At 55.8% G+C, this 24,069-nt stretch overlaps 1 protein-coding gene across 2 annotated transcripts in view; it reads left to right on the forward strand.

Annotated features, from left to right (window-relative positions):
• COL6A2 (collagen type VI alpha 2 chain) overlaps positions 1–23,297 on the forward strand; it is a 30,759-nt gene extending 7,462 nt beyond the window's left edge. Inside the window, exons 2-28 of one of the 2 annotated variants that reach the window (XM_024562510.3) lie at positions 5,821–5,960; positions 6,155–6,753; positions 6,996–7,016; positions 7,775–7,840; positions 8,413–8,466; positions 8,549–8,593; positions 8,895–8,921; positions 9,170–9,196; positions 9,301–9,345; positions 9,912–9,965; positions 10,376–10,438; positions 11,057–11,119; positions 11,379–11,468; positions 12,116–12,178; positions 12,698–12,760; positions 12,983–13,045; positions 13,435–13,497; positions 13,684–13,734; positions 14,069–14,104; positions 14,472–14,534; positions 14,831–14,893; positions 15,075–15,110; positions 15,381–15,426; positions 15,624–15,776; positions 15,958–16,410; positions 16,587–16,625; positions 22,190–23,297. In XM_024562510.3, coding sequence (XP_024418278.1) covers positions 5,849–5,960; positions 6,155–6,753; positions 6,996–7,016; positions 7,775–7,840; positions 8,413–8,466; positions 8,549–8,593; positions 8,895–8,921; positions 9,170–9,196; positions 9,301–9,345; positions 9,912–9,965; positions 10,376–10,438; positions 11,057–11,119; positions 11,379–11,468; positions 12,116–12,178; positions 12,698–12,760; positions 12,983–13,045; positions 13,435–13,497; positions 13,684–13,734; positions 14,069–14,104; positions 14,472–14,534; positions 14,831–14,893; positions 15,075–15,110; positions 15,381–15,426; positions 15,624–15,776; positions 15,958–16,410; positions 16,587–16,625; positions 22,190–22,788 — 3,057 coding nt within the window. In that variant the 5' untranslated portion in view covers positions 5,821–5,848 and the 3' untranslated portion in view covers positions 22,789–23,297. Of the gene's footprint in view, positions 1–5,820; positions 5,961–6,154; positions 6,754–6,995; positions 7,017–7,774; positions 7,841–8,412; positions 8,467–8,548; positions 8,594–8,894; positions 8,922–9,169; positions 9,197–9,300; positions 9,346–9,911; positions 9,966–10,375; positions 10,439–11,056; positions 11,120–11,378; positions 11,469–12,115; positions 12,179–12,697; positions 12,761–12,982; positions 13,046–13,434; positions 13,498–13,683; positions 13,735–14,068; positions 14,105–14,471; positions 14,535–14,830; positions 14,894–15,074; positions 15,111–15,380; positions 15,427–15,623; positions 15,777–15,957; positions 16,411–16,586; positions 16,626–19,525; positions 20,968–22,189 lie in introns of those variants that run through there. The other variant, XM_045196668.3, reaches the window with a different exon arrangement.
• Positions 23,298–24,069: the final 772 nt, after the last annotated feature.

Genomic DNA, 24,069 nt, shown 5'->3' on the forward strand with positions numbered 1-24,069 from the left:
TGCAGGGAGAAGTGGAAGCGCACTAGACAGTAACTTGAAGCGTGTGAAGAAATAAAGTTCTCAATGAAGATAAGTACATGAGCAATTATAAAAAAAACTATTGTTATTGTAACAATGATGTGGAACTCCACTTTTGGTTTTCTACATGATTTAAGAAATGAACACTTTAAAAAAATTATTAGTCCAAAAGATAGTATAACTGTAACTTTGGTTTGTAACTTCACGTTTTGTTTTCCACATAATTTAAGGACTAATGTATTAAAAATATTTGTTTATGTTTTTGGACACACAGTAGATAAAGATGCCATTTTCACCTGAAAGTAATACAAAATAATATTGAATGTAAAGTGCATTAGAAAAAAATGTTTCTAATTAAAAATTTTTAAAAGATGTAATTTTGTGGCATCAATAACTGAAGGGGCTAGGGATGGAGCTCCTAAAGCAGCCAAGATTTTGTACATTATTGAAATAAAGCTACATAAATTTAAATTACAGTGTAACAACTTTAGGATGTTAAAGGTAATCCTCATGGTACTCACAAAGAAAATACCTAAAGTATATATACAAAAAGAAGTGAAGAAGGTATGTAAATGTTTCACTACAAAAATCAACTAAACACAAAAGAAGAAAGTGATGCAGAAAACAAGGAACAAAAAAGCTATAAGGCACATAGAAAACAATAGCAAAATGACAAAAGTAAGCCTCTCCTTATCAGTAGTTCCTTTAGTTGTATGTAAATGGTTAAGCACTCCAATCAAAAGACAGGGACTAGCAGAATGGATTTTTTTTAATAATTCAACTATATTGCCTTCTACAAATATTCGTTTTATATCCAAAGACACAAATAAGTTGAAAGGATGGAAAAGTTTATTCCATGCATCAAAAGAATTCAGGGGTGGTTATATTAATATCAGATAAAATGGACTTTAATCAAAAGCAATAACAAAAGACAAAGACAGACATTATATATTAATAAAAGGTTCAATACAGCAAGAATATATGACAATTATAAACATGTACACACCTAATAAGAGGCCGTCAGAAATTTTAAACCTTAAGAATATAACATGTTGATCATGACTTGGGAAGTCTGTTGTTTGGCTTTTGTTGTGATGAAGGTCATGTGTGGAAGCCCAGTTATCAGGAGTGGAAACCTGGACCCCAGCTACCTGGGTTTGGACCTCAGCCATTAGCTGAACACCTTGGACGAGTTGCCTGCACTTCCTCTCAGTCCCCTCCTCTATGAAATGGTGTTGTCATGGTGTCTATGTCCAAGGGCGGCTAAGTGATGGAGCACAGTGTCTGGTGGAGAACAACTATGGAAGATACTACGCTGTCATTTCATCCTCTCTGTTTTCTTCAGACTCTTTGGTCCGTGTTTGGCACTCGGTTCCTTCTGCTGAGGTTTATTTGGGTGTCCTGTGTGAGGTGGGGTTACCTTTACTTCTGCTCACATTGTGAGCCCTTGTCCCAGTTGCTTTCCCGGCTCTGAAGGCCACCGTCTCATTTCTTCAGTTCGTGTGTGTTGCTGTGCCCACTGCTGTGTGGTCAGTCGCCCCGTTCCAGCACCAAAACCACAAATGCTTAATCCCCAGAAGTCGATGGTATCATTTGCACTTGCTAGCGTGTTTCCTCGTCACCCTTTATTTTTTATTTTCCTGAGCTACCTTTACTTGTGCTTCCAGATGAATCTTAGATTTATTTTGTCAATACATAGGAGCAAAAAACCAAAAACATTTCTTGAAGATTTTAATCAAATTTGTATGCAGTTTTATATTTAATCAGAAGTACTGATACTCTTAAATATTGTATTTCTCATCCAAAACCAAGATTTATCTCTCCAATGTGTTCCTTAGAAAACTTTTTAGTTTTTCTTAAGTCTTGCACATTCTAAAAATAGATTTTTTAAAAAGTTGATTCCTTGGATTTATGTGGTTTTTCCTTGCTAGTTTAAATTCTGGTTTTTTCATTACATTGTCTAATTGGTTGTTGCTAATAGAAGAAAATGTATAGCTTTTGAACATATGTGTGTGTGTGTGTATACACAATTTTAACTGCCTCACTGCATTCTACTCTCCCCACCTTCTTCTCTCTCCCCTAAACTATGTTCCCTTGATTTCATTGGGTTTTCTAGGTAGACAGTCCCATCTTAAACAGGGTAGTTACCATCTCTTCCTTTCCAAGTTTATACTTTGGGCTTTTTGTGGGTTTTTTTGTTGGTGGTTTTTTTTTGTGTGTGTGTTATTGCATTGGCTTCCAACACAACACTGAATAATAGAGGGAGATGAACACTCTTTGTCTTTTTCTTTTTTTGTATTCTTTGAGTGCAGGAGTTTTTAATCCAGGATCAGGTCCATGGTCTCCCTGAATTCTTAAAGGATATGATTTCTGATATACACATATCTGTGCATTTGTGTCAGGTGAAATTGTCCAGAATCCTAAAAAGGTCTGTGACCCACAAAGAAAAGAACCTCTATTTTAGTTTTCATGTAAGATATGGTATTGGGTCTAAATTTGAAATATATATACTTTATAATGTTAATCCAACACCTAAGTTTGTTGTGAAGTTTTTCCTTGTCTTTTTTAAAAATCAGAAATGGACATTTGGGGGTTCTATTAAAGCAGAAAATAATTTTCTATTTTTTATACTAAAGTGACTTACATTAATTACTCCCTAGTGTTGCACCATTGTATTTTTATTATAACTAAATCTTTGTTCTGGTATAGTGATCCTTAATATGCTACCAGATTTTACTTTCTAAGATTAATTAAAAATTTTTTAGAGCTCCTTTTAGAGATTTCTTTCATCAACTTTTGGTCTCAAGTTTTGCCAAGTTTAAAAATTAATTGAAAAGAAGCTTATAATTTTATGTCTTAAAGCAGGTTAAGTAGCAGATATGTGTTTGTCCTAGAAGATACAAAGGAATCACTCAAAAGCTCCCTGGGCCAGAGCCTTTGGGGATATATTTCCTTCCAGTGTGTTCATTCCTTCTAGGGCAGAGTCTAGACAATTCCTCACCTGTTTTCAAAACTTTTCCCAGGAAATAGTCTTTCACATGTATTAGCTTAGAGCTGCATATGGTATGGCTGCTAAAAACAAACAGCCACAAAAACCTCCCTCGTATATTATATTATTTTACTTATTCTTAAATTTATATGTTTCATATTTGTACTGATTGATTAGACTTGCTAAAAAATTTTTTCTATTTTATTGGCCTTTTCAAAGAGACAGCTCTTAGATCTATTTATTATTCTAGTCTGAGTACTTTTTAATCAATTGATTTATTTTTTATTATTTTCTCTCTCTTGCTTTCCTGAGATTCATCTTGTTAATTTTTTTTGTCTCTAGTTACTTCAATTACATGCCTAACTTGTTTTGCTAATTTCTCATTTTATAACATAAAGTATCTAAGGCTATATATTTTCCTCTGATTATAGCTTTGGCTTTCTCAAGTTTGTTTTTATGTGTAACATTCCCATTGTTACTAATTTCTATGTAGTTTTTATAAGAGAGCATTTTTTTAATTTTTCATGTGTTTTGATTTTTTTCTTTGTCCTATCAGTGGCACCCACTTCTTGTGCATTGTGACTCACAGAATTTGATCTGTACAATTTCCAATTAAAAAAAAATAAATTGAAGCTTTCCTTGTGGCTTACTCTAGGACCAAATTTTGTAAAAAAATTTAAAGAATATATATTCCCACCCTGACTGGTGTAGCTCAGTGGGTTGGGTGTCATCCTGCAAATCAAAAGGTCGCTGGTTCAATTCCCAGTCAGGGCACATGCCTGGGCTGTGGGCCGGCCCCTGGTTGGGAGTGTGCTAGAGGCAACTGATCGATGTTTCTCTCGTGTACTTATGTTTCTCTCCTTCTCTTTCTCCCTCACCTCCCTTCTCTCTCAACATAAGTAAATAAAATCTTTAAAATATATATGTATATATATTCCCTACTTGTTACTCTCAAAGTTTTATAAAAATTGACATTCATATTCTATATGTTTTTTGTTCCTCTGATCTGTCAATAACTTAAAAAGGCGCGTTAGTCTTCTACCATTACTTCAGTTTGTAAGTTTTTCTTCAATTTTTTAGGTTTTGGTTTATACAACTTATATTGTGAAATTTAGTACATGAAGCTTTATAACTAGACTGCAGCCTTTACCTGTCCCTTGGCGCCATCCCTCATTCTTCTGTTGTAAATGCTACCCAGTCTTACACAACACTGCCCCTCTTTCTTCATTTGCACCCGCCTCGCCCTGCTTCATTTTCTTCGCACCATCTGTGACATTCAATTTAAAGGGTGACTCTCACAGACGTCATTGACACGGGCTTCATTTTTTTTACTCAACTGCGGAAGGTTTCTCTTTAACAGGAGAGTTTAAACCATTCACGTTCATTGTCACAACTGATCTCTGTCATTTTTCTGGCATTTAATTTTATGCTTCCTGACTCTTTTTCCCTTCATTTTCTACGTTTTATGGTATTTCTCAAGTCTCTTTGCCTTTTTATGTATTCTGTTATCTGCGGAAATTCCTTGCAGAATTTTTTTTAACACTGGTATGTAGGCAGTGTAGATCTGAGCCCATTTTCACTTGAGACTTTGATTCTTGTACTTGAAAGATAAGTTGACGGGAAGACATTGTTGGTTCATTTTGTTTTTCTCAAAATTCCAAAGTTATTATCTCATTGTCTTCTGTCTACAATACTGTGGGGAGTTTGATGCCTCTATTAGTTATCTATTGCTACATGATAAATTCCCTCAAAACTGAGCAATTTAAAACAAGAAGCATTTACTATCTCATAATTTATTTGGTTCAGGAATTTAAGAGGGGCTTGACTGGGTGGCTCCAGCTCAAGGGCCCTCATGAGGTGCAGCCATGGTCTGTATTGGCCAGGGTTACGGTCATCTGAAGCCCTGACTGGGACGCAGAATATGCCTCTAAGATGGCTCACTCCCCCAGCTGTTGGCTGGAGGCCTCAGTTCTTCCCCTAAAGCGCTTCTGCAAAGGCTGCTTGAGAGTGTTCTGGGGGCTTTGAGAGGCAGCTGGGGGCTGCAGGGGTCCCCAGCAGAAGAGCCAAGCTGTGTCCCTTCCCCACCTTCCCACAGAGAGTCCTCATTCCTCTCACATCTGGTCCCCAAAGCCCAGCCGGCCCACCCGCCCCAGCCTCCAGGTGGTCTCTCAGACTGTGAGGCTGCAGGGTGGGCCTGGCATGGTAGGCAGCGAGGGGCAGGGAAAGCTCACATCTGTGGAAACATGCCTGGGCACAGTGACTGGCTCTGGGGAAGGCCTTCAACCCCAAACACCCACTGCCTGCCAGCCTCCAGGCCTGTCTGCCTCTTGGCCCCTATATTCCATCCCAGAGGCCATTTTCCCTGACTGATCAGTGTGGGGTCATTTGGGCAATGGAATCAACTACCAAGGCCCACACCCAACCCCAGCCTGGGCCTCTCTCACCCCTCCCCTGATGCTTCTCCTCCCAGTCAGCCCAAGCTGACCCTCTGCCCTGCCCCCAGCACCCCGCCTCCCCTGTCCTTGCTGCTCTGTTCTCACAATGTGGTCAACTGTTCGAGTTCCTGAGAATCTACCTGTCTTCCAGACCCAGCCTCCAGGGTAGGGATGATGGTGAATGAGCTAATCCCGCCCAGAACTGAGCCCAAAGGTGTCAGTCTCTGCACCCACTAAACATATGTGCCCCCCCCACCTGGGGTCCCTGAGCCCAGTGCTGGCTGACCCACTGTGTGTGCCACCTCCACCATCTTGGGGAGGAGGGCTCTGGGGGGAGGGAAGGGAGCTCTCTGCAGCAGCCACTCCTCCCTGTTGCAGGACGTCAGGGACCACGGGTGCTGTCAAGATGCTCCGGGGATCCTGTTCTGCCCTCCTGCTCTGGGGGCTCCTGGGGGTTCTGCACGCCCAGCAGCAGCAGGTCCTCGCACCAGAAACCTCAGAGAGAAGCAGCTGTCCAGGTATAGCCGTGGGGGCTGGGGCTCCTGTGGTGAGCAAAGGGGTCAGCACGGACAGCTGGTGGGGAGCCAGGGCCCTATGTGCAGGTGTAGCCCGCGTGAAGCAGAGCCCAGGACCACCAACCTGCACGGGGTCCCAGGATGGCCCACCGCAGGTCCTGCAAGTGCAGCCGCACCACTCCTCCCGTGTCCTGCAGAGAAAGCTGATTGCCCCGTCAACGTGTACTTTGTGCTGGACACCTCGGAGAGCGTCACCATGCAGTCCCCCACCGACAGCCTGCTCTACCACATGCAGCAGTTTGTGCCACAGTTCATCAGCCAGCTGCAGGACGAGCTGTACCTGGACCAGGTGGACCTGAGCTGGCGCTACGGCGGCCTGCACTTCTCCGACCAGGTGGAGGTGTTCAGCCCGCCAGGGAGCGACCGGGCCTCTTTCATCAAGGGCCTGCAGGGCATCCGCTCCTTCCGCCGTGGTACCTTTACCGACTGTGCCCTCGGCAACATGACCAGGCAGGTCCAGCAGCAGGGGACCAAGGGTGTGGTCAACTTCGCGGTGGTCATCACCGACGGCCATGTCACTGGCAGCCCATGCGGTGGCATCAAGCTGCAGGCTGAGCGGGCCCGCGAAGAAGGCATCCGGCTCTTCGCTGTGGCCCCCAACCGGAACCTGAATGAGCAGGGCTTGCGGGAAATCGCCAGCTCGCCCCACGAGCTCTACCGCAGCAACTACGCCACCATGCGGCCAGACTCCACCGAGATCGACCAGGACACCATCAACCGCATCATCAAGGTCATGGTGAGCAGCCATGGCATCCCATACTCCCAGGGCCACCATCAACCCACAAGCATGGGGTGTTGGGTGGGCTCAGGAGCCCTGGGACCTGATCACTGGGCGTCAGCCTCAGTTTACCCTCTGTGAGTGAGGTAAGCCTGGTCAGGGGCCCGCCTGCTCCTATACCCTGGCTTCCCTGCCAGATGCGGAGCAGCCCAGATCTCCAACTCGTGACTAACCAGGGTTTCTCTCTGTCTTTTCTGCAGAAACATGAGGCCTATGGAGAGGTGAGAGGCATTTCTGTCCCTGCCAGCCCTGCTGGGTGTGCCCTGAGCCCTCTGAGGGGCTGACCCAGCAGAGATTACGCACTTCGCCTTGCCAGCTCCCTGGCACTGCCTGGGCACCAGGGAGAGAGACCCCTCTGCTCCATGTAGGGCCTGAGACTCTTGAGTTTGGTACGATGGCTTTTGATCCAAACCATGCTGTTTGAGCCCAGGAGGTCAGAGTTAGGGTCATCCATGAAGCACATGCCAAGTGGGTGAGCGTTGAGGCTGAGGGTGGCCTCCTGGACTGACAAGCTCCTTCCGCCTGAGCCAGGTCAAGAGAAGACGGCTGGCTGGTTCGATGCCCAGCACAGGATGTGCAGCCCCGGGTGCCTGACACCCCCCATGCCTGTGCGCCCAGCTCCAGCTCACAGGCTGGGGAGGAGTGCCTCCCACTGAGCGAGGCTCCTGCAAGCACACCCTCCCCTGGAAGAGCCTCGCACGGCACAGTGGTGTAACACTCAGGCACAAGGGCGCCTGGCCAACCGCTCTTTTGTCCTTGCTCCTGTTAGTCACCACTCAGCCCAGCCTCTGTTTCCAAGGCTGGACTAGAGCATATATAGACCCCTGCCCTGGTGGGCGCCTCCTGACTCTGGTCCTTTCTCCAGACCTGTGCTTGGGATGGCTTGCCCCAGCAGGCTGGGGGCCTGGGCAGCATCCTCCCTCCCTCCCCGCTGGACTTGTCACGCTGCCCTCATGCTGTCCCTTGCTTCTTATTTCAGTGCTACAAGGTGAGCTGTCTAGAGATCCCTGGGCCCCCTGGCCCCAAAGGCTACCGCGGACAGAAGGTAAGATACCCAGCCCTGGAGTCTGCCCTGCCAGGAAGCCCCCAAAACCCTCTTGAACTATGAATTTAGGGCCAACTACACTTTGATGGGTTCAACACTGACCCTGAAGGAACTAAAATTCCATTTTATCTACTTCCTTTTAAATGACATTTTGAGGAGAGTTAGGGACATTTTTGAAATTAAGATTTGCCATTAAAATACTCTTATAAAGCAAACAAGTTGGTGTCACAGACAGCGTGAGGGTGGGCACTGCCCCGGCCAGGGCGGAGTCGGAGCCGCTGCAGCAGAGAGGCCCGGTGGGCGCCCCAGCCCTGCACTATCCTTCAGAGCTCAGAGAAACGGCCAGGGCAGGCCCTGGGCCGACAGCGCCAGGATTCTTGGGGGCCGCTGACCCTACTCTGAGATATCCTGATGTGGCGTTGCCGCTGTCAACTGGGTGGGACCAGCAGCCAAGCCACACTGACACCGAGACTGTCACTCTTCCACCTCCCAGGAGCCAGAGACAGGGTCCCTCGTGGCCTACCCCACTCCTCCCTGCCTCAACTTACCCCTTTTCTGTTGTCTGTTCTTAGGGCACCAAGGGCAACATGGGCGAGCCAGGAGAGCCTGGTCAGAAGGGACAACAGGTGAGTGTCCTCCCACCCAGGACTGCGGCCCCTGCTCTCCAGGCTGGAATAATACCCATGGCCCTTTGTTCTTCTTCCACAGGGGGACCCAGGCATTGAAGGCCCTATCGGATTCCCAGGACCCAAGGCAAGTTGTGCCCAGCCCTGCCCCATTGGCTGGGGACACTGGGACAAGCCACGGGCTGCCTGGTTCCAAGTGGGACCAGCCCACAGGGTCAGGATATCTCTGGCCCAGCCCGCCTCCCCAACCCTAACTCAAGGAAATGAAGCACCTCAGTATTTTGAGTGTTGTCCCCAAACCCAGCGTCTATCCTGAGCCCGTCCTGTCTCTCTTCCCGAGGCTGGTGACCACTACCCCCTCTGGTGGCCTGCTGGGTCGCACACACACTCCCCCCCATAATGCTGCTTTCCTTTCCTTCTGACCTCAGGGTGTTCCTGGCTTCAAAGGAGAGAAGGTGAGATTCCAGCTCCGAGTAGCCAGATTCCACCCAGCGTCTGCTTGAGCCTCGGCCCCAACTCCCCACAGCATCCTCGGAGAGCCTGCGGTTCCTGCTGGGGGCACCATATGGCTTTGTGCTGTAGTGGCCTTGCTCTGGGGTCCTTCTGGCCTCGCGTTTGGCTGAGGGCAGAACTGGACCCCAAAGGTGGGGGGGTCTGTGGTGCTGCAGACCTGAGCTCACAGCCTCACTTTCCTTCTGTACAGGGAGAATTTGGAGCTGATGGGCGGAAGGTAAGCCACATGTTGGGCCAGGTGGGCAGGGCACCCTCCCTTCCTGCTCCTCCAAGGGATGACGGTCGGGGCTGACAAGAGTCCCCTCTCCCTTCTTCCTCCAGGGTGCCTCCGGCCTGCCGGGCAAGAATGGGACTGATGGACAGAAGGTAGAGTGCTCCTCGGGCTGCATCACTAGCCGAGCAGGGGGATCGTGCATGGCAGCATCTCACAGGCTCTCGGTCCTTCCCTGGGACCTGGCCTCTCCCCACAGTGTGTGGCTTCAGCAGTCCCAGTTTGTGCCTATGCTGCAGACGCAGGACAAATGAGGCCATTGCAAGGGCAGGAATGGACACTTGCTTCTGAAAACCAAGGCCCAGCCTTGCAGGAACTTTCCAGCCTGTTCTACACAACCCCAGATTGTCCTGAGTGGCAGTTCACACACAGGCACACGTGTACACAAACATCACAGGTGCACACAGGCATGCACACATCTGGAGGAGGCACTCTGGACACTTGTGCCAGGGCCACAGTCAGGGACTGTCCTGCTCCCACAGAGATGCCACCGTGACAGCCAAGCCGTTAAGACACACATTAGCCCACGTGTGCCCAGTGCTCGCAGGCTGGCACGGACTGCACCTGTACCTGTCACACTGTCATATTTACACCTGTCGTTGGCGCATCATCCCCTGAGTCTCGCCCCTGGCACATCTTCTGCTCCCCTACCCTATTTCAGGGCAAGCTGGGACGCATCGGACCCCCTGGCTGCAAGGGAGATGCCGGGAGTCGGGTAAGCACGGCCCTGGCTCCTCTTCGCATTAACGTTAAAACCGTGTGCAGGCGCCAAGCGCCAGGTGGGGGTGGGGGACTGGGAGCCCTGAGCTTGGTTGCTTTCTTCAGCCCTGCCCTGCCGTCCCTGCCCCTGCTCAGGGACCAGACTGGGTTGGGACTACAACAGGGTGAAATGGCCTCGGGGGCAGCTGCTCCCCAGAGTCCTGACAGCTCAGCTCTGAGGTTTATCTGGTTGTTCCGCCCAGGTCTGGCGGGTTCTGCCACCGAGACCCAGGTGGGGCATCCAACCAATTCAGATGATGCGGGTGGGGGTTGGGACTGGTGTCAGCTGGCCTTGACCAGTGGGGAAACCCCAAGGGCAGCTCTCAGCAAGAGACCCAGATAGACTCTCTCCCCATTTTCTCACAGGGCCTCGACGGTTACCCAGGGGACGCAGGCAGCCCTGGGGAACCCGGAGACCAGGGTGCCAAGGTAGGTGTTCTAGCCCATGTGGTGGCGGCCAGAGCAGACCGGGATCCCTGCCCTCCAGGTGGCCTCCTCCCTGCTGCCGTGCTGGGCCTCTGGGGGAAGTACTTAGGCCGAGAAGCACAGCAGAGAGGGCCTATCCCTGCAGACAAGGCAGGCAGTCAGGGGCAGGAAGCTTAGGAGTGTCCTGCCTGGGAACTGTGGGTGCCGACACTGAGGGGGCTATGGGGTGCCCTCTCAGGTCCTCTCCAACTGTGTCCAACTCAGAGCTCTGTGTCACAGCTCACGCAGCTGCACGGTGCCTGAATGGCCACAGTAACAAGCCCACCCTCCTGCCAGGCCTCCAGGGGGCTCTTGTGGAAGGCTCTTGGGTGCCTGTGGGGTTCTGCCTCTTGGGCCACCTGAGGTATCCCTCTGCCCACCTGTATTCATTCCCCTGGCCAGCAGCCTCAGACAGGGGCCGTGTCTGATTCATTCACCTGTGGAGCTGAATGGGGAGCCCTGTCCCCCAAGAGTGTGCTCCACTGACATGGTAGGAGAGGCATGTGCCCCCAGCCCCTCCAGAGTCCTGCCCCATAGCCCATATCCAAGGGACGTGAAGCTGATTTCTCCAAACCCTTCCAGGGGGATCCTGGCCGCCCGGGACGCAGAGGGCCCCCAGGAGACGATGGGGCCAAGGGAAGCAAGGCAAGTGCCCCTGGAGGTCCCTGTTTTCCTGCCCCAGCCACACACTGCAGTGCCCACTGGACCATCAGAAGTGGGGGGAAGGACGGAGAGCAGGCACCCGCACCAGCCCCATGCCCTGAGCAGGCAACCAGACTGTCCTTCGGCCAGTGACTGAGTACCCACTCCCCAAGTCACACCCAGTCCCACCTGACCAAGTAAGGCCCAGCCTGCTCATGTGGCCCAGGTCATCCCACCTGGCTGAGTTGTCACCTCCCCACAGGGCTATCAAGGCAACAACGGAGCCCCAGGAAGTTCTGGCGTGAAAGGGGCCAAAGGCGGGCCTGGGCCCCGAGGACGCAAAGGCGAGCCAGTGAGTTCACACCCCTCAGGACCCTCAAGCCCAGGGTCCAGAGCACTGCCTGCCCAGTGCCCTGCTTGGGCCCCTTTGAGCCCGAGGGTCCCCAGTTTGTCTCCTCCACACGCCCCTTGCAGAGGAGGAAAAGCTCAGCCACATCCCTGATAGACACTCAGTGCCCATGAAGTAGCCCAGCACCCCGACCTTGCCCTCCTGCAGGACACCCCTGAGGGCTGAACATAGGCCCAGGCACACACTCAGTAGGTCCCACATAAGCATCCTCATGCCACCAAGCCAGCCCCAGGGTGCCCTGCCACAGGGTGGGAGGGGCCCAATCCCAGGGCTGGTCCTCCAGGGGGTGCATCCCGAGACCTGGCCTGGCCCGTGCTGTAAGTGAGCTGAGCGGCTGCACTGAAAGCCAGTCCAACCCAGGTCCCAATCACGTTAGCTGAAAGGCGACCTGGACTGACAGCTGACCGGGAGCCCCCTCCCCACCATTATTTCCTAAGTCCTTGGCTGGGATCACACCAATAGGGCAGAGGATGAGGGTCTAGGCTGAGGCCCTCTTGAGGGGCCTCCAGACCCCAAAACCAGAGTCCCCATGGGTAGAGCAGAGTGTGGTGTCCCCCTGTAGCCCACACCCACACGCCCACTCTCTGCAGGGGCGCAGGGGAGACCCTGGAGCCAAGGGCAGCCCAGGCAGTGATGGCCGCAAAGGCGAGAAGGTGAGTGTCTGCACCGGGAAAGCGAGGGTGCTGTCGCCATGTCTGCCTCTGCGCCTGGTCGACAGTCCCATGGCAAAGGGGAGCGAAAGTGACCCCAGGGCATCTCAGTGGGGACACTCCCTGAAAGGTCTGGGAAGGCGAGAGGCAGCCAGGGCATCCCCACCTGCACTGCCTGCAGAGGAACCTGGGTGGGGCTCGGCCAAGTCCACACGCACAGCGCACAGCCGTGAAGGCTGCCAACTGCTCTACCCACAGGCTCCCACCACACACACACTCCTGTAGCTGGGGCAGGGTGTCCTGTCTTTGGGGCAGAATCAGAGTTTCCTGTGAGGTGTGGTTGAAGAGCTGAGGGAGACCCCCTCCTGTGAGAACGGGTGGTGATCCTGCCTGAGCTGCAAGAGGCAGGGCTGCTGTTCCAACATCACCTCCACAAACTGGGGTCCTCTCCAGAAAATCTAATGCCCTCCTGCTGCACCCCCTCCCACACACACCCCTGATAACTGGGATCTCCTCTCGCAGGGTGACCCTGGCTCCGAGGGGCCCCGGGGCCTGGCTGGGGAGATCGGCAGCAAAGGAGCCAAGGTAAGTTGGGGGCAGGCGGCATCCAGCACCCTGGATGGAGGGACCTGAGCCTGGGAACCCCTGGCCCTGCCCTTCCCTCCCTGCAGCCCCTGCCAGGGCCGCTGTGGCCAGGGCTAAGGACCGAGGCCATGCCCGGGACCTCCTGGAGGGCAGCAGCTCCCTACCACCCTTCAGTGTCTGCAGGGTTGATGACAGGGTCTCTGTGGTGCCCTTTCTTTCCAGGGAGACCGAGGCCTGCCTGGACCCAGAGGTCCCCCGGGGGCTCTGGGGGAGCCCGGGAAGCAGGTCAGTGGAAAAACACCTGGGAGTGTCCTGAGGCTCTGGGGCCCCTGTCTGTCCTCAGCCTCACTGTCTAACTCCCCTGCCCTGTAGTGCCACTTGGGTTCTCCTGTCCTCGGCAGGACACTGTCCCCATGGTAAACTGAGGCAGTGGGACAGGAGCCAAGGGTTCCCATGCACCTCACATCCTGGTCCTGCCCTGAACGGTACAGCTTTACCAGGTGGGGGGTAGGGGGTTAGCAGGAATCAGGGGTGGGGCCTGGGAGCCCCGAGGGGGCATGTGGAAAAGGAGCCAGGCAGTGACCCTCAGGGCAGCAAGGCAGTATCCCCTGGTGGTCAGAGCTGGACGCAGTCGGTCTGTCTGTACCAACTCCCCTCTTTCTCTCTGCCCTCAGGGATCTCAGGGAGACCCTGGTGATGCTGGTCCCCGTGGAGAATCAGGACGGCCTGGCCCAAAGGTACACCCCCTCCCAGCCTGGCTGGACTAGAGAGGTGGGGGCCGGCAGGGGGCAGGACAGCTGCTGTAGTTCTCACCTTGCAGGGAAGCATGCCCTCCCCAAAGCCCAGCCCCGCCAGCCCTCAGTCCATGATGACTGTTCGTGTTTCCCACTGGACCTGCCCTGATGGGCCTACCTCTCCTCCAGGGAGACCCTGGCAGGCCTGGAATCAGCTACCCAGGACCCCGAGGAGCAACTGTAAGTCCTGGCATAGGATGGGAGCTTCGGGGAGGGGAAGGCATTGCTGGGAAGGCCCTGAAGGTTCCCATTGGTTCCCTGGAGGGACTTCGTCCAGGGGCACAGGGTGTGGAGGGGGCGTGAGAGGCATACCTCAGGGGCAGACGCAGGTCCCCCAGGAACTGTCTGGACGCAGTGCAGGCCGCATTCACCCACAGGTTATGATGACTAAGACCACCACGAGGGAAGGAAAGGGGCTGCATAAAACCTGCAGGTCCCCGGCTATGTCACTGGGGCCAGTGCTTCAGCTCTCTGGGGTCTGTGTCCAGTAATTCGCACCCCTCCTTTCTTCCAGGGAGACAAAGGCGAACCAGGCTCACCTGGCCCTCAGGTACGTGGGGCCCCTCTGCACGCGCCTGGGGTGGCCCGTGCCCTGCTTCCCGTGGTTGGAGCGCCATGCCCCTCACCTCATGCTTGGCCACCAGCAGCTGCCCTGTGCTGAGTGCTGAGTGTGGTAGCCAACTGGCTGAGTGTAGTCTCTGTCAACCCAAAATCTGCGGTCCCCTGAGATGCCCTGCGCTGTTGCCATCTAACGGACCCTAAGAGCCAAGCACAGGTCCTCCCGTTTCCAAAGCACCCCCATGTCCCCGGCAGACTCCGCAGACTCGCCGGAGGTCTTGGGAGGCTGGGTGGGGGCGAGCAGAGCTCTCCCACAGATGTCCTCTCTGCCAACCTAACCTGTGCGTCCTGTGTCCCAGGGGGGAAGAGGCGACTTCGGAGTAAAAGGAGCACCAGGGCTGAAAGGAGAAAAGGGAGAAACTGTAAGTGTCCTTCCCATCCATCCCCATCCCTCCTCCTCCCCCCTCCTCCCTACTCCTCCTTCCTAATCTCTCTTCACTCCTCCTCCCTCTTGTCCCTCCTCATCCCTCCACCTCCCTTCTCATCTCTCTTCACTCTTCCTCCCCCCCACCCCAAATCCTTTCTCCCCACTCCTGTCTCCTCCCCTCTCCTCCCCCCTCCTTCTCTCTCTCTTTGCCTCTCTTTGTCCCGGGAACCAGGGAGGTGTACAGGGACCACCTAGGCATTTGCTAAGCCCACCTGTCCTTTTTCTTCTCAGGCAGATCCTGGTCCCCCTGGTGAGCCGGGCCCTCGGGGGTCGAGAGGAGACCCAGGACCTGAGGTAGGTCAGTCGCAGGTCCATGTGGCCTTCATGCCACAGTCTCTGGGCCAGCCGGGCCAGCACACACCCTGAAGCACAGGGCTCTGCCCCTGTGGTGGAAGTGCAGGGTCAGTGTGCAGGGACCCTGCCCAGCCTCGCCTGCGACAATAGTTGCCTCTCACTGTCATCCTTCCTCCTCCAGGGAGAGCCTGGCCCCCCCGGAGACCCCGGCCTCACGGTAGGTGTCACCCAGGGATGGTGTCCATGTCCTTTCTCCTAAAACCAAAAAAGCTAGGGCAGCAAGGGCAATGTCAAAGGGTGAGGTCAGCAGGAGTGGGGTTAGTGCAAGGTCAGAGGGCAAGGTCAGCAGGGATGAGTTAGGGTCAGGTCGGCAGGGGGAGGTCAGAGGCAAGGGGAGCAGGGCCACAGACTCTCCCCGCGACAGCACCCCAGCTCCCTCCAATCCCTCTGGGTCGCTGTCCTAGCGGGGATGACCCCTGTGTTGCAGGAGTGTGACGTCATGACCTACGTGCGAGAGACGTGTGGGTGCTGCGGTGAGTCTCAGCCCCACAGGGCGGTGTTGCTGGGCAGTCCCGGGCTGTCTCCCAGGGGTCGGGGCCATCATTTGAGCCCCGCCCTCCCCCCATGGTATTGTTCCCCACTGTGCACTTGACCGTGCACCCGGTGGGCTGGGGGGCGCACCCCAGTCCTGGGTCAGTGCCCACAGCCTTCGCCCCCCGCCGGCCTGCAGACTGTGAGAAGAGGTGCGGCGCCCTGGACGTGGTGTTCGTCATCGACAGCTCGGAGAGCATCGGCTACACCAACTTCACACTGGAGAAGAACTTCGTCATCAACGTGGTCAACAGGCTGGGGGCCATCGCCAAGGACCCCAAGTCCGAGACAGGTCAACCACCCCCTCAGGGGCAGGGGCAGGGGCGGGAGACCAGCGGGTGGGACGTCCTGAGATCCAGTCCTGGGAGGGACATTGGCTTGGTTGAGGGTCCCAAGGCCCCCACTTGTGTGTGGCGAGTGCAGGCGGTGACGGGGCTCAGGCCAGCCCCTCACACCCCCGGCCGCTGCCACAGGGACCCGAGTTGGCGTCGTGCAGTACAGCCATGAGGGAACCTTCGAGGCCATCCAGCTGGACGATGAGCGCATCGACTCGCTGTCCAGCTTCAAGGAGGCCGTCAAGAACCTCGAGTGGATCGCGGGCGGCACCTGGACGCCCTCGGCCCTCAAGTTCGCCTACAACAAGCTGATCAAGGAAAGCCGGCGCAAAAAGACCCGCGTGTTCGCGGTGGTCATCACGGACGGCCGGCACGACCCCCGGGATGACGACCTCAACCTGCGGGCGCTGTGCAACCATGATGTCACAGTGACAGCCATCGGCATCGGGGACATGTTCCACGAGAAGCACGAGAGCGAGAACCTCTACTCCATTGCGTGTGACAAGCCCCAGCAGGTGCGCAACATGACCCTCTTCTCCGACTTGGTGGCCGAGAAGTTCATCGATGACATGGAGGACGTCCTGTGCCCAGGTGAGCAGCAGCAGGGCCTCACACCTCCCCCCTGGCCTGTCAGCCCTTGTCCCTGCGGGAGGGGAGGGGACCTCAGGAGGGAAGTGGCCGGGGTGTCAGTGGGCCACTGAGGGAGCCCAGCCCCCCTGGGCAGCAGAGCCTGACCAGAACCCCCGGCTTCCTTTCCTCTCTCCTAGACCCCCAGATCGTGTGCCCGGACCTTCCCTGCCAAACAGGTAACACGTGGTGCTGCTAAGTGCCCCTCCCTAGACCAGCAGTGACCAGGGCCCAGTGGGTCTCATAGGGAAGTGCACTGTGGGGGCCCCTCCTTAGTGAGAAGCCCTCAGACTGGAATCTCAGCCCAGAGCCCTGGGTTTCTCGGTCCCCTTGGCCCCAGCAGGTCTGAGGAGGGGCCTGGAGGGCTCAGCGGGCTTCAGTGGTCCACCCACCTGGCACATGCAGGGGGCAGGTGCTGTGGGCCTGGACCTGTTCTTGGTGCCCAGGTGCTCAGACCTGGTGGTCTCCTCTGCCCGAGAGAGACAGACACTCAGGGCCTAACCCACCCCTACCCACCCCCCACCCCTCACCCCCCTCCAAACCCGCCGGCTGCCCCAGGCAGAAGCCCTGGAGCCAGTAAACAAAATGGCTAATTTAAAACCTTGGGGGAGGTGAAGTGTGCACAGTCACAGGAGGCTGTTGTGCTAGCTCTTTCAGACCCCGAGAGCTCATCCATCTTCCCTTGGGAGCTGACTCCAGCTCTGGGTTAGGGGACCGTGCCCCTCCCCACACGGAGCATTGTGTGCGTGGCTGGAGCCCTGGGGTGCACAGAGGTTGTCTCCAAGACATCTTCCAGGGGCGAGGAGTCTGCCAGAGGCAGGAAGGGGCAAGACAGCATGGTCACTCCTCTGGGATCGTGCTGACACCTCTGCAGCTGCACAGGGACTGGGGCCACAGCACCCATGCAGGTGCCCCAGGGGTGGCAGGAGCTGAGCCCCTGTTGGTCCTGGAACCTTTGCTGGCCCCTCTGCAGCTGAGTGAGAGGCATCCGCCCAGGGTGCCCTGAGGCAAGGGCCGGAGCTGGCTCTGAAAGGTGGGGCCGCAGTAGAGGGTGCGGGCCCTGCTGGCGATCCGCAGAGGACACCCACGTCTGTGCCTGAAACCAGAGGCATTCCTGGGCTCCTGGCTGGCAGCTGGGGCCCACCAGGCAGGGTCAAAGGTGCTGAGGTATCTTTGGGAAGGAATGTGTTGAGTTGGGAGCCAGGGTTCCCACTTATTCTGACAGAGAACTTCCAAGGAAATGCTCCTCGAAGTCGTCTCTGTGACAAAGCTGTGGGGTCATCCCAGAGACCACCTGGGCCTGGGGTCTCCTGAGTCAGCTGAGGACAGCTGTGTGGTGGCCAGAACCACCCCAAACTGGAGATGCTGCCCAAGGGCTCTGACCCTCCTGAGTCAAGGGGCCCTGGCTCCACACTGAGACCCGTTCAGCCCACAGGCTGTGTCCTGCCCCCAGGGCACCGCAGGCCTTCTGGGGTGGGTCCCACAGTAACCGTGGCCCCTCTAGGGCAGAAACCAGACCCCAAACCCCAGTGCCTGGCATCCTCACCCCGGCCCTGACCTCACTGTCGTTCCGTGGTAGCTGAGGTTCTTTGTAGCTGCTCCTGCCCGAGCTGAGGAAGGTCCCTCCACCCCTCGAAGCCCCCCGCGGATGAGTGGGCTTTGTCAGCTGGCGTGTCTGGGGCTGGTGATGTGATCATAAGCTTCTTCTTCAGCCTGTTGGTGTGGCGGACGTGGTAGTTGATTTTCCAATGTTGACCCAGCCTTGCAGACTGGGGCAAACCCCGCTTGGTCGTGGAGTGTGTTTTTCTATGTTGTTGGACTCGATTTGCTGATTTTTGTTGACTTTTATATCTGCTCATGGAGAGATCTCAGGCTGCAGTTCCCTTTCTTGTGACACCTTTGTCTGGTTCCTGCGTTACAGTAATGCTGGCCCCCAGCACAGTGACCTTGCTTGCCCTGATCCCCCAGGACCTGGCAGAGAAAGGGAATGGGGCCCTTGAAGCCCCCTCCCTGCATTCTCTTTACTACCTACCCTCAAACTCACAGGCTCACCCTCCTGTCAGGAAGTAGAAATTTCCAAGTAAAACAGACATCGTGACCAGAGAGAAGAAAGCAGATGTGACTATAGAATGTGCCGTGACATGCAGACTGTGCTATGGCAGGCTGGGCGGCGTCCTCAGCATTTGGGGGCTGCAAACAGGCGCTGGCAGGCATGGGGAGGGCAGTGCCACCACCTCTGGCATGGCCCTGACCTTCTGGGCCAAACGGCCCTGCCTACCCAGAGGCCCAGCCTTGCCTGGGCTTGGACCAGGCCGGGGCAGCTTGACTGTGCCAGAACCACAAGAGTGTCAAAGAGTTGGACTCTAGGTGAAGGCGGCAAAGACAAATTTCACTCTGAGATCACTACTGCAGGAGAGAGGGGGCCCAGGGGAGACTTCTCAGCCCTGCAGGACAGGAGGCAGTGGTACGGGTTGGGGCCCGGTGCCCACGGAAGTGAGACCCGGACCTCCAGGGGCTGGGAGAGAGGGCAAGAGTGTCCCCGAGTGTTTACCATGCTTGCCGCTCCCGGGTCCCCAACGGGACAATTCTGGGTGGGTGAAAATGTACGTCTCGATGGGCAGAGAAGGTTTTATAACTGCAGGCTTTCAAAACTAACCGTTCTGAGAGGGACCCTGTTCTCGTTTGGGCTGCAGCACGCAGTGAGTTCTCCTGGCAACATGGAGGGTTGTAAGGAGCGGGGCTCACCATCCCAGGGTCGGCCTTGAGCAGTCAGCAGCCGTACTAGAATCTGCTCAGGTCTCAGTGCAGTAGTCTGAGCCGAGAGTCCTGTCGTTAGTTCCCAAGGCCTGTGGGGACGAGAAGGCCTTCTGCTCCATCTCCTCGGCACGTGCCCTGCTGCTGGCCCCCACAGCCTTGGCACTACAGTGTCCCTGTCTCCTCATCCAACCCCTGGCTGAGCCTCGGCCCCGTTCCTGGCTTTGGCTCTAACTCACCTCCAAGGAGAGAGGCCCAAGGAGGGCGGCTGGAGGCCCACTCACGCCGACCACGTCCCTTAAAGCCTTCTCTGGATGCCCCGCAGATGGACCGCGGCCTGGCGATGTGCCCCCGGTCACCTTCCTCCGCACGGAAGAGGGCCCGGACACCTCCTTCCCCTCGACCATCCCCCAGATCCAACAGTTGCTAAACGCCACGGAGCTCACGCAGGACCCGGCTGCCTACTCCAGGCTGGTGGCCGTGCTGGTCTACACCGCTGAGCGGGCCAAGTTCGCCACAGGAGGCGAGCGGCAGGAATGGATGGAGCTGTTCATTGACACTTTTAAGCTGGTGCACAGGGACATCGTGGGTGACCCTGAGACTGCACTGGCACTCTGCTGAAGCCACAGGGCTGCCAATGTTCAGAGAGGTCAGAGCTGCCCCGACAGGGCCGCATTCGCTCCCCAGGCTGCCTGCCTGCCCTGGGGGCTCTGACAACAGCAATCTCTCAGTCTGGAGGTCGGACCCCAAAACCAAGGTGTCGGCAGAGCCACACTCCCTCCAGGGGCTCCAGGGAGGGTCTTCCTGTTGCCGCTCCTAGCTCCTAGCTGCCTGCGTGGTCACATGGCCTCCCTTCTGTCGCCTACCCTCCCTCTGCTTCCCTTATAAGGACCCAGGGGGCATTTAGGGCCAACCAGGTAACCCTGGACAATCTCCCCTCTCAAAGTCTGTAATTTAGCCCTATCTGCAAATCCTTATTTCACCACATAAGGTTACATTCGCCGGCTTTGAGATTAGGATGTAGGCATTTTGGGGGGACAGTATTCGGCCGACCCCACCACCCCCAATCTAGCTGAGCTGTCTCACACATTTGAGGTCGTTAAGAGTCACCCATTAAGGCAAACCTGTCATAGCTGCTGGCCAACAAGCTGGAGAGGGACCACAGGCACCGCCTCCTCCTTCTCCACCTGCCCCAGGCCCTCGGGGGACTGCAGAGGCACCCCATCTCAAAGGCATGCTCAGAGCCCCAGGGGCCTGGTTCCCCCGAAGCCAATTAACAGAGAGGAGGCCTCATCCTGGGCTGGGTCCCCTGTACCCACTCCTGTCTGTGCCTAGCCCGGTTCCCACAGGCAGGGTTTTACCTCCCTGCTGCACAGGACCCCTGCTGTGGGTAGGGGTCAGTGTGGGGAAAGAAGGGGACCAGCAGAGTCCTCTGACCACCCCAACAGCCCTGGCTCAGCCTGTGGCCTCTGTGCCCATGTTGAGGAAAACCTCCCCCAAACCAGCCCCTCCCCACACGTCTGCCTGCTTGTGGGACTTGGGGTCAGAGCGCTCAGAACGTGTACATTTAAAACAGAAGCTGCTGTTCATTTGCACTGCCATGAAAATAAGCTATGTCCTCAATAAGCTCCTTAGAAAAGCATCCTGTCTGCTGGCGCCTGGCACCTTGTAGCGACACACCCATCTGGGGTGTCCTGTAGAAGCTGTGAGCACATCTTAAATGTTCTATAAAAGCTGAGAAACAAAGAATGCGAATGCCTTGCTGTGGTCGGTTGTGTGCTGGGGTGGCCTGCTGCTGGCTGCTCTACCCGCGCAGGTGGGAGCCGCGGCAGAGACCGGTTCTGGGCTGAGGCCCCCGGGCTTGGGTGCTGCGGGTCAGGACCTCCTTCCTGATGGGACCCCCGAGCAGCCAGCCCCAAGGATGGGCAGACCTGGGCTGTGAACAGAGTCCTCTCCAGCCCCATGTCCAGGAGGGGTGCCTATGGGGCTGAGGAGCTGGCCCAGAGTGGGAGGACCAGTCCTGTCCCTGCCCAGCCCCGGTGGCAATTAGGGTTGAGGTCTCGAGCAAGGTGTTGAGGAAGGAGCCTGGCTGCGTTTCTGGACCAGGTAGTCCCACGTGTGTGGGGGATGGGTTTTCAGGATATGCGGGTACCTGCAACCCCCAGACGCCCAGCCTCAGTCCTGGCTGCAGCCTGGCCCCCACGTTGTCCAGTGTGTCCTTGGTTGGTCAGCCGTCCAGAAGGCGGCAAGGGGGTCTCTCCTCAGGTAGCAGTGAGACACCTAGGCTACTGCAGGGGTCTGGCCACACTTGTGCCCACTGCCCACCAAAGCCTTGTCCAGTCAGAGGGGACACAGGCTCCTTCTCTTTCCAGTGCTCCAAGGGCCAGGAGAAATGTGGTTGGTGGGCTGGTGCCAGGCAGCTCTGGGGCAGGGGGTTCTGGGGATCAGAGCCACAGGTGGGTCCTTGAATCTGGGGTTCTTCGGGGCGGGGTCTTCAAGTGTTTTTTTTACACAATTGCAAACATGGTAACAGCCACCCTGCCCCTCTCCCACCCCCACTCCCCAACAGACTGTGGCTCTTCTGAGGGTGTCCAGTTCTTGGGCCAAGTGAAGGGGCTTTGCTGACCCCTTTCTTCCTGGACAGCCTGGAGCAGGCACTAGGCAGAGACGGTGCTTGTAGGGTGGAAAGGGCCTTATGTCGTCAGGTCTGGGGACATTTCCTGGTAGAGGCATAACCAGGAGAGCCAGTGAGGGTCTGAGGAGACAACAGTGTGGAACTCCAGGCCCCTGCCCAGGGGCTGTTGGGGGGGCTCCCAACAGCAGTGACTTTGGGTGCAGTGCCCCAAGATGCAGCAGTCCACGTTGCTCCAGTGGGTGGGCTGGACCACCTGGGTGGGGTTGTGGCCTGGCTGGGTCTTGGCAGGGCCAGGGCGGAGCCAGCGGGGCCATACCTGGGTCGCCCCTGCCCACCCTTCTTATTTCCCCCCAGAGCTATATGTGGCCCAGTGCACCCAGCGGCCCGTGGACATCGTCTTCCTGCTGGACGGCTCCGAGCGACTAGGGGAGCAGAACTTCCACAAGGCCCAGCGCTTTGTGGAGGCAGTGTCCCGGCGGCTGACGCTGGCGCGCAGGGATGACGACCCACTCAACGCACGCATGGCGCTGCTGCAGTTCGGGGGCCCTAGCGAGCAGCAGGTGGCCTTCCCTCTGACCTCCAACCTGACGGTCATCCACGAGGCGCTGGAGAATGCGCGCTACCTCAACTCCTTCTCGCATGTGGGCTCAGGCATCGTGCACGCCATCAACCAGGTGGTGCTCGGCACGCGGGCCGGGGCGCGCCGCCATGCCGAGCTGGCCTTTGTGTTCCTCACGGACGGCGTCACGGGCAACAACAGCCTGGATGAGGCGGTGCACTCCATGCGCAAGCAGAACGTGGTGCCCACTGTGGTGGCCGTGGGCGGCGATGTGGACATGGACGTGCTCTCCAAGATCAGCCTGGGCGACACGGCCGCCATCTTCCGTGAGAAGGACTACGAGAGCCTGTCCCAGCCGGGCTTCTTCGACAGGTTCATCCGCTGGATCTGCTAGCACCCCTCACCCCATCCCGGCTTGCAGCCCAGCCCTGCAGGCGCTGTCCTCCTGTCCGTGGTGCTATTCAGCTCCCACCGAGAGAGCTCGGAATGCGGCAGACTCGAGCTCTCCAGGTGTGGGTGTGAAGTCAGGAGTGGAGTACCCCCATCCCCAGCTCTTTGGGGGTCCTGCAGCCCTGGGCACTGCTGCCCACGCCCCTCCTCTCTATCCAGTGACGCCCTACTACCTACACGCTCCCCAGTCCTGGAGGCTTCCCGGGGTGTGCATCAGACCCTCATCAACAGGCCCAGTTTTCCCTTCAGCCCAGCCTCATCCCTGGACTCTCGCCCACCTCCCCAGCACCCTGCAAAGGCGCTCTGCCAGCCTTGCCAGCCCTTTAGCCCTGCACCCAGGTCTCCGCCTCACCTCTGGAGGTCACCTACCTCCATCAGAGCTGTGACAGCAGGTCCTTCATGTCCCTGTATGCACACACCCCGGTCCAATAAAGGCTTTGAACCACCTGCTGATCCCCAGCCTCCATGTGTCTGTGCCCACGAGGGACTCGTGAGAGGCCAACCAGACTCTCAGACAGTCCCCATGCCCACCAGCATTTATCATACTCCCAACCCCTGCCCCCACTTATGTGGAGATGGTGCCTGGCCTGACCTCTCGTAGGAGCAAGTGCTACCTCCAGCTCTGACTGTCCACCCTGTCCCAAAGCGCACAGACTGGGCAGTTTTGTCAACCTTAAAAAGCAGCAAAAACGGCTTCTTTGGGAGTAGCAGAGTAATTGCAATTCGGGACATGCAAACTATGGTAAACTCATAGGCCAGCTAGAGAACAAAGGAGCGGAGCCTTACTTTATAGCCAAAAAGGAGGAACTGGGAGGGGCAGTTATGAGCAGAAACCCACTGGAGGAGAGTGAGAGTTCAGGTTGGTGGTGGCTTCTCATTGGCTGGGCTGTTGCTGGGCAAGGAGAAAAACTTCCTCCTGCCTGGGTAGTAAAATGGTCTAAAGGTAGCTTCTTCCTGCTGGAGTCTACAGAGAGCAGTGGGGTGGGCAGTGGGTGGTCCTGCATAAGGACACCCCCTTCAGGGCTTCCCCACCCCGATTTTGATGAGTTTTCCTTTATTCATTTTCACAGCGTCAACCATGAAATCCATACCTGTCTAGTCAGCTTTGGGCTGAAAACAGGGCTACTTGGTCAATGACATCTCCCCCTATCCTCAAACTAGGGCCAAAGTGCTTAAAAATGTTTGTTGGTTTGCATGAGGCTGTTTTGTGGTTATTTAGATGGAC

The sequence above is a fragment of the Desmodus rotundus genome, chromosome 2 (assembly GCF_022682495.2).
Source record: "Desmodus rotundus isolate HL8 chromosome 2, HLdesRot8A.1, whole genome shotgun sequence".
NCBI lineage: Eukaryota > Metazoa > Chordata > Mammalia > Chiroptera > Phyllostomidae > Desmodus > Desmodus rotundus.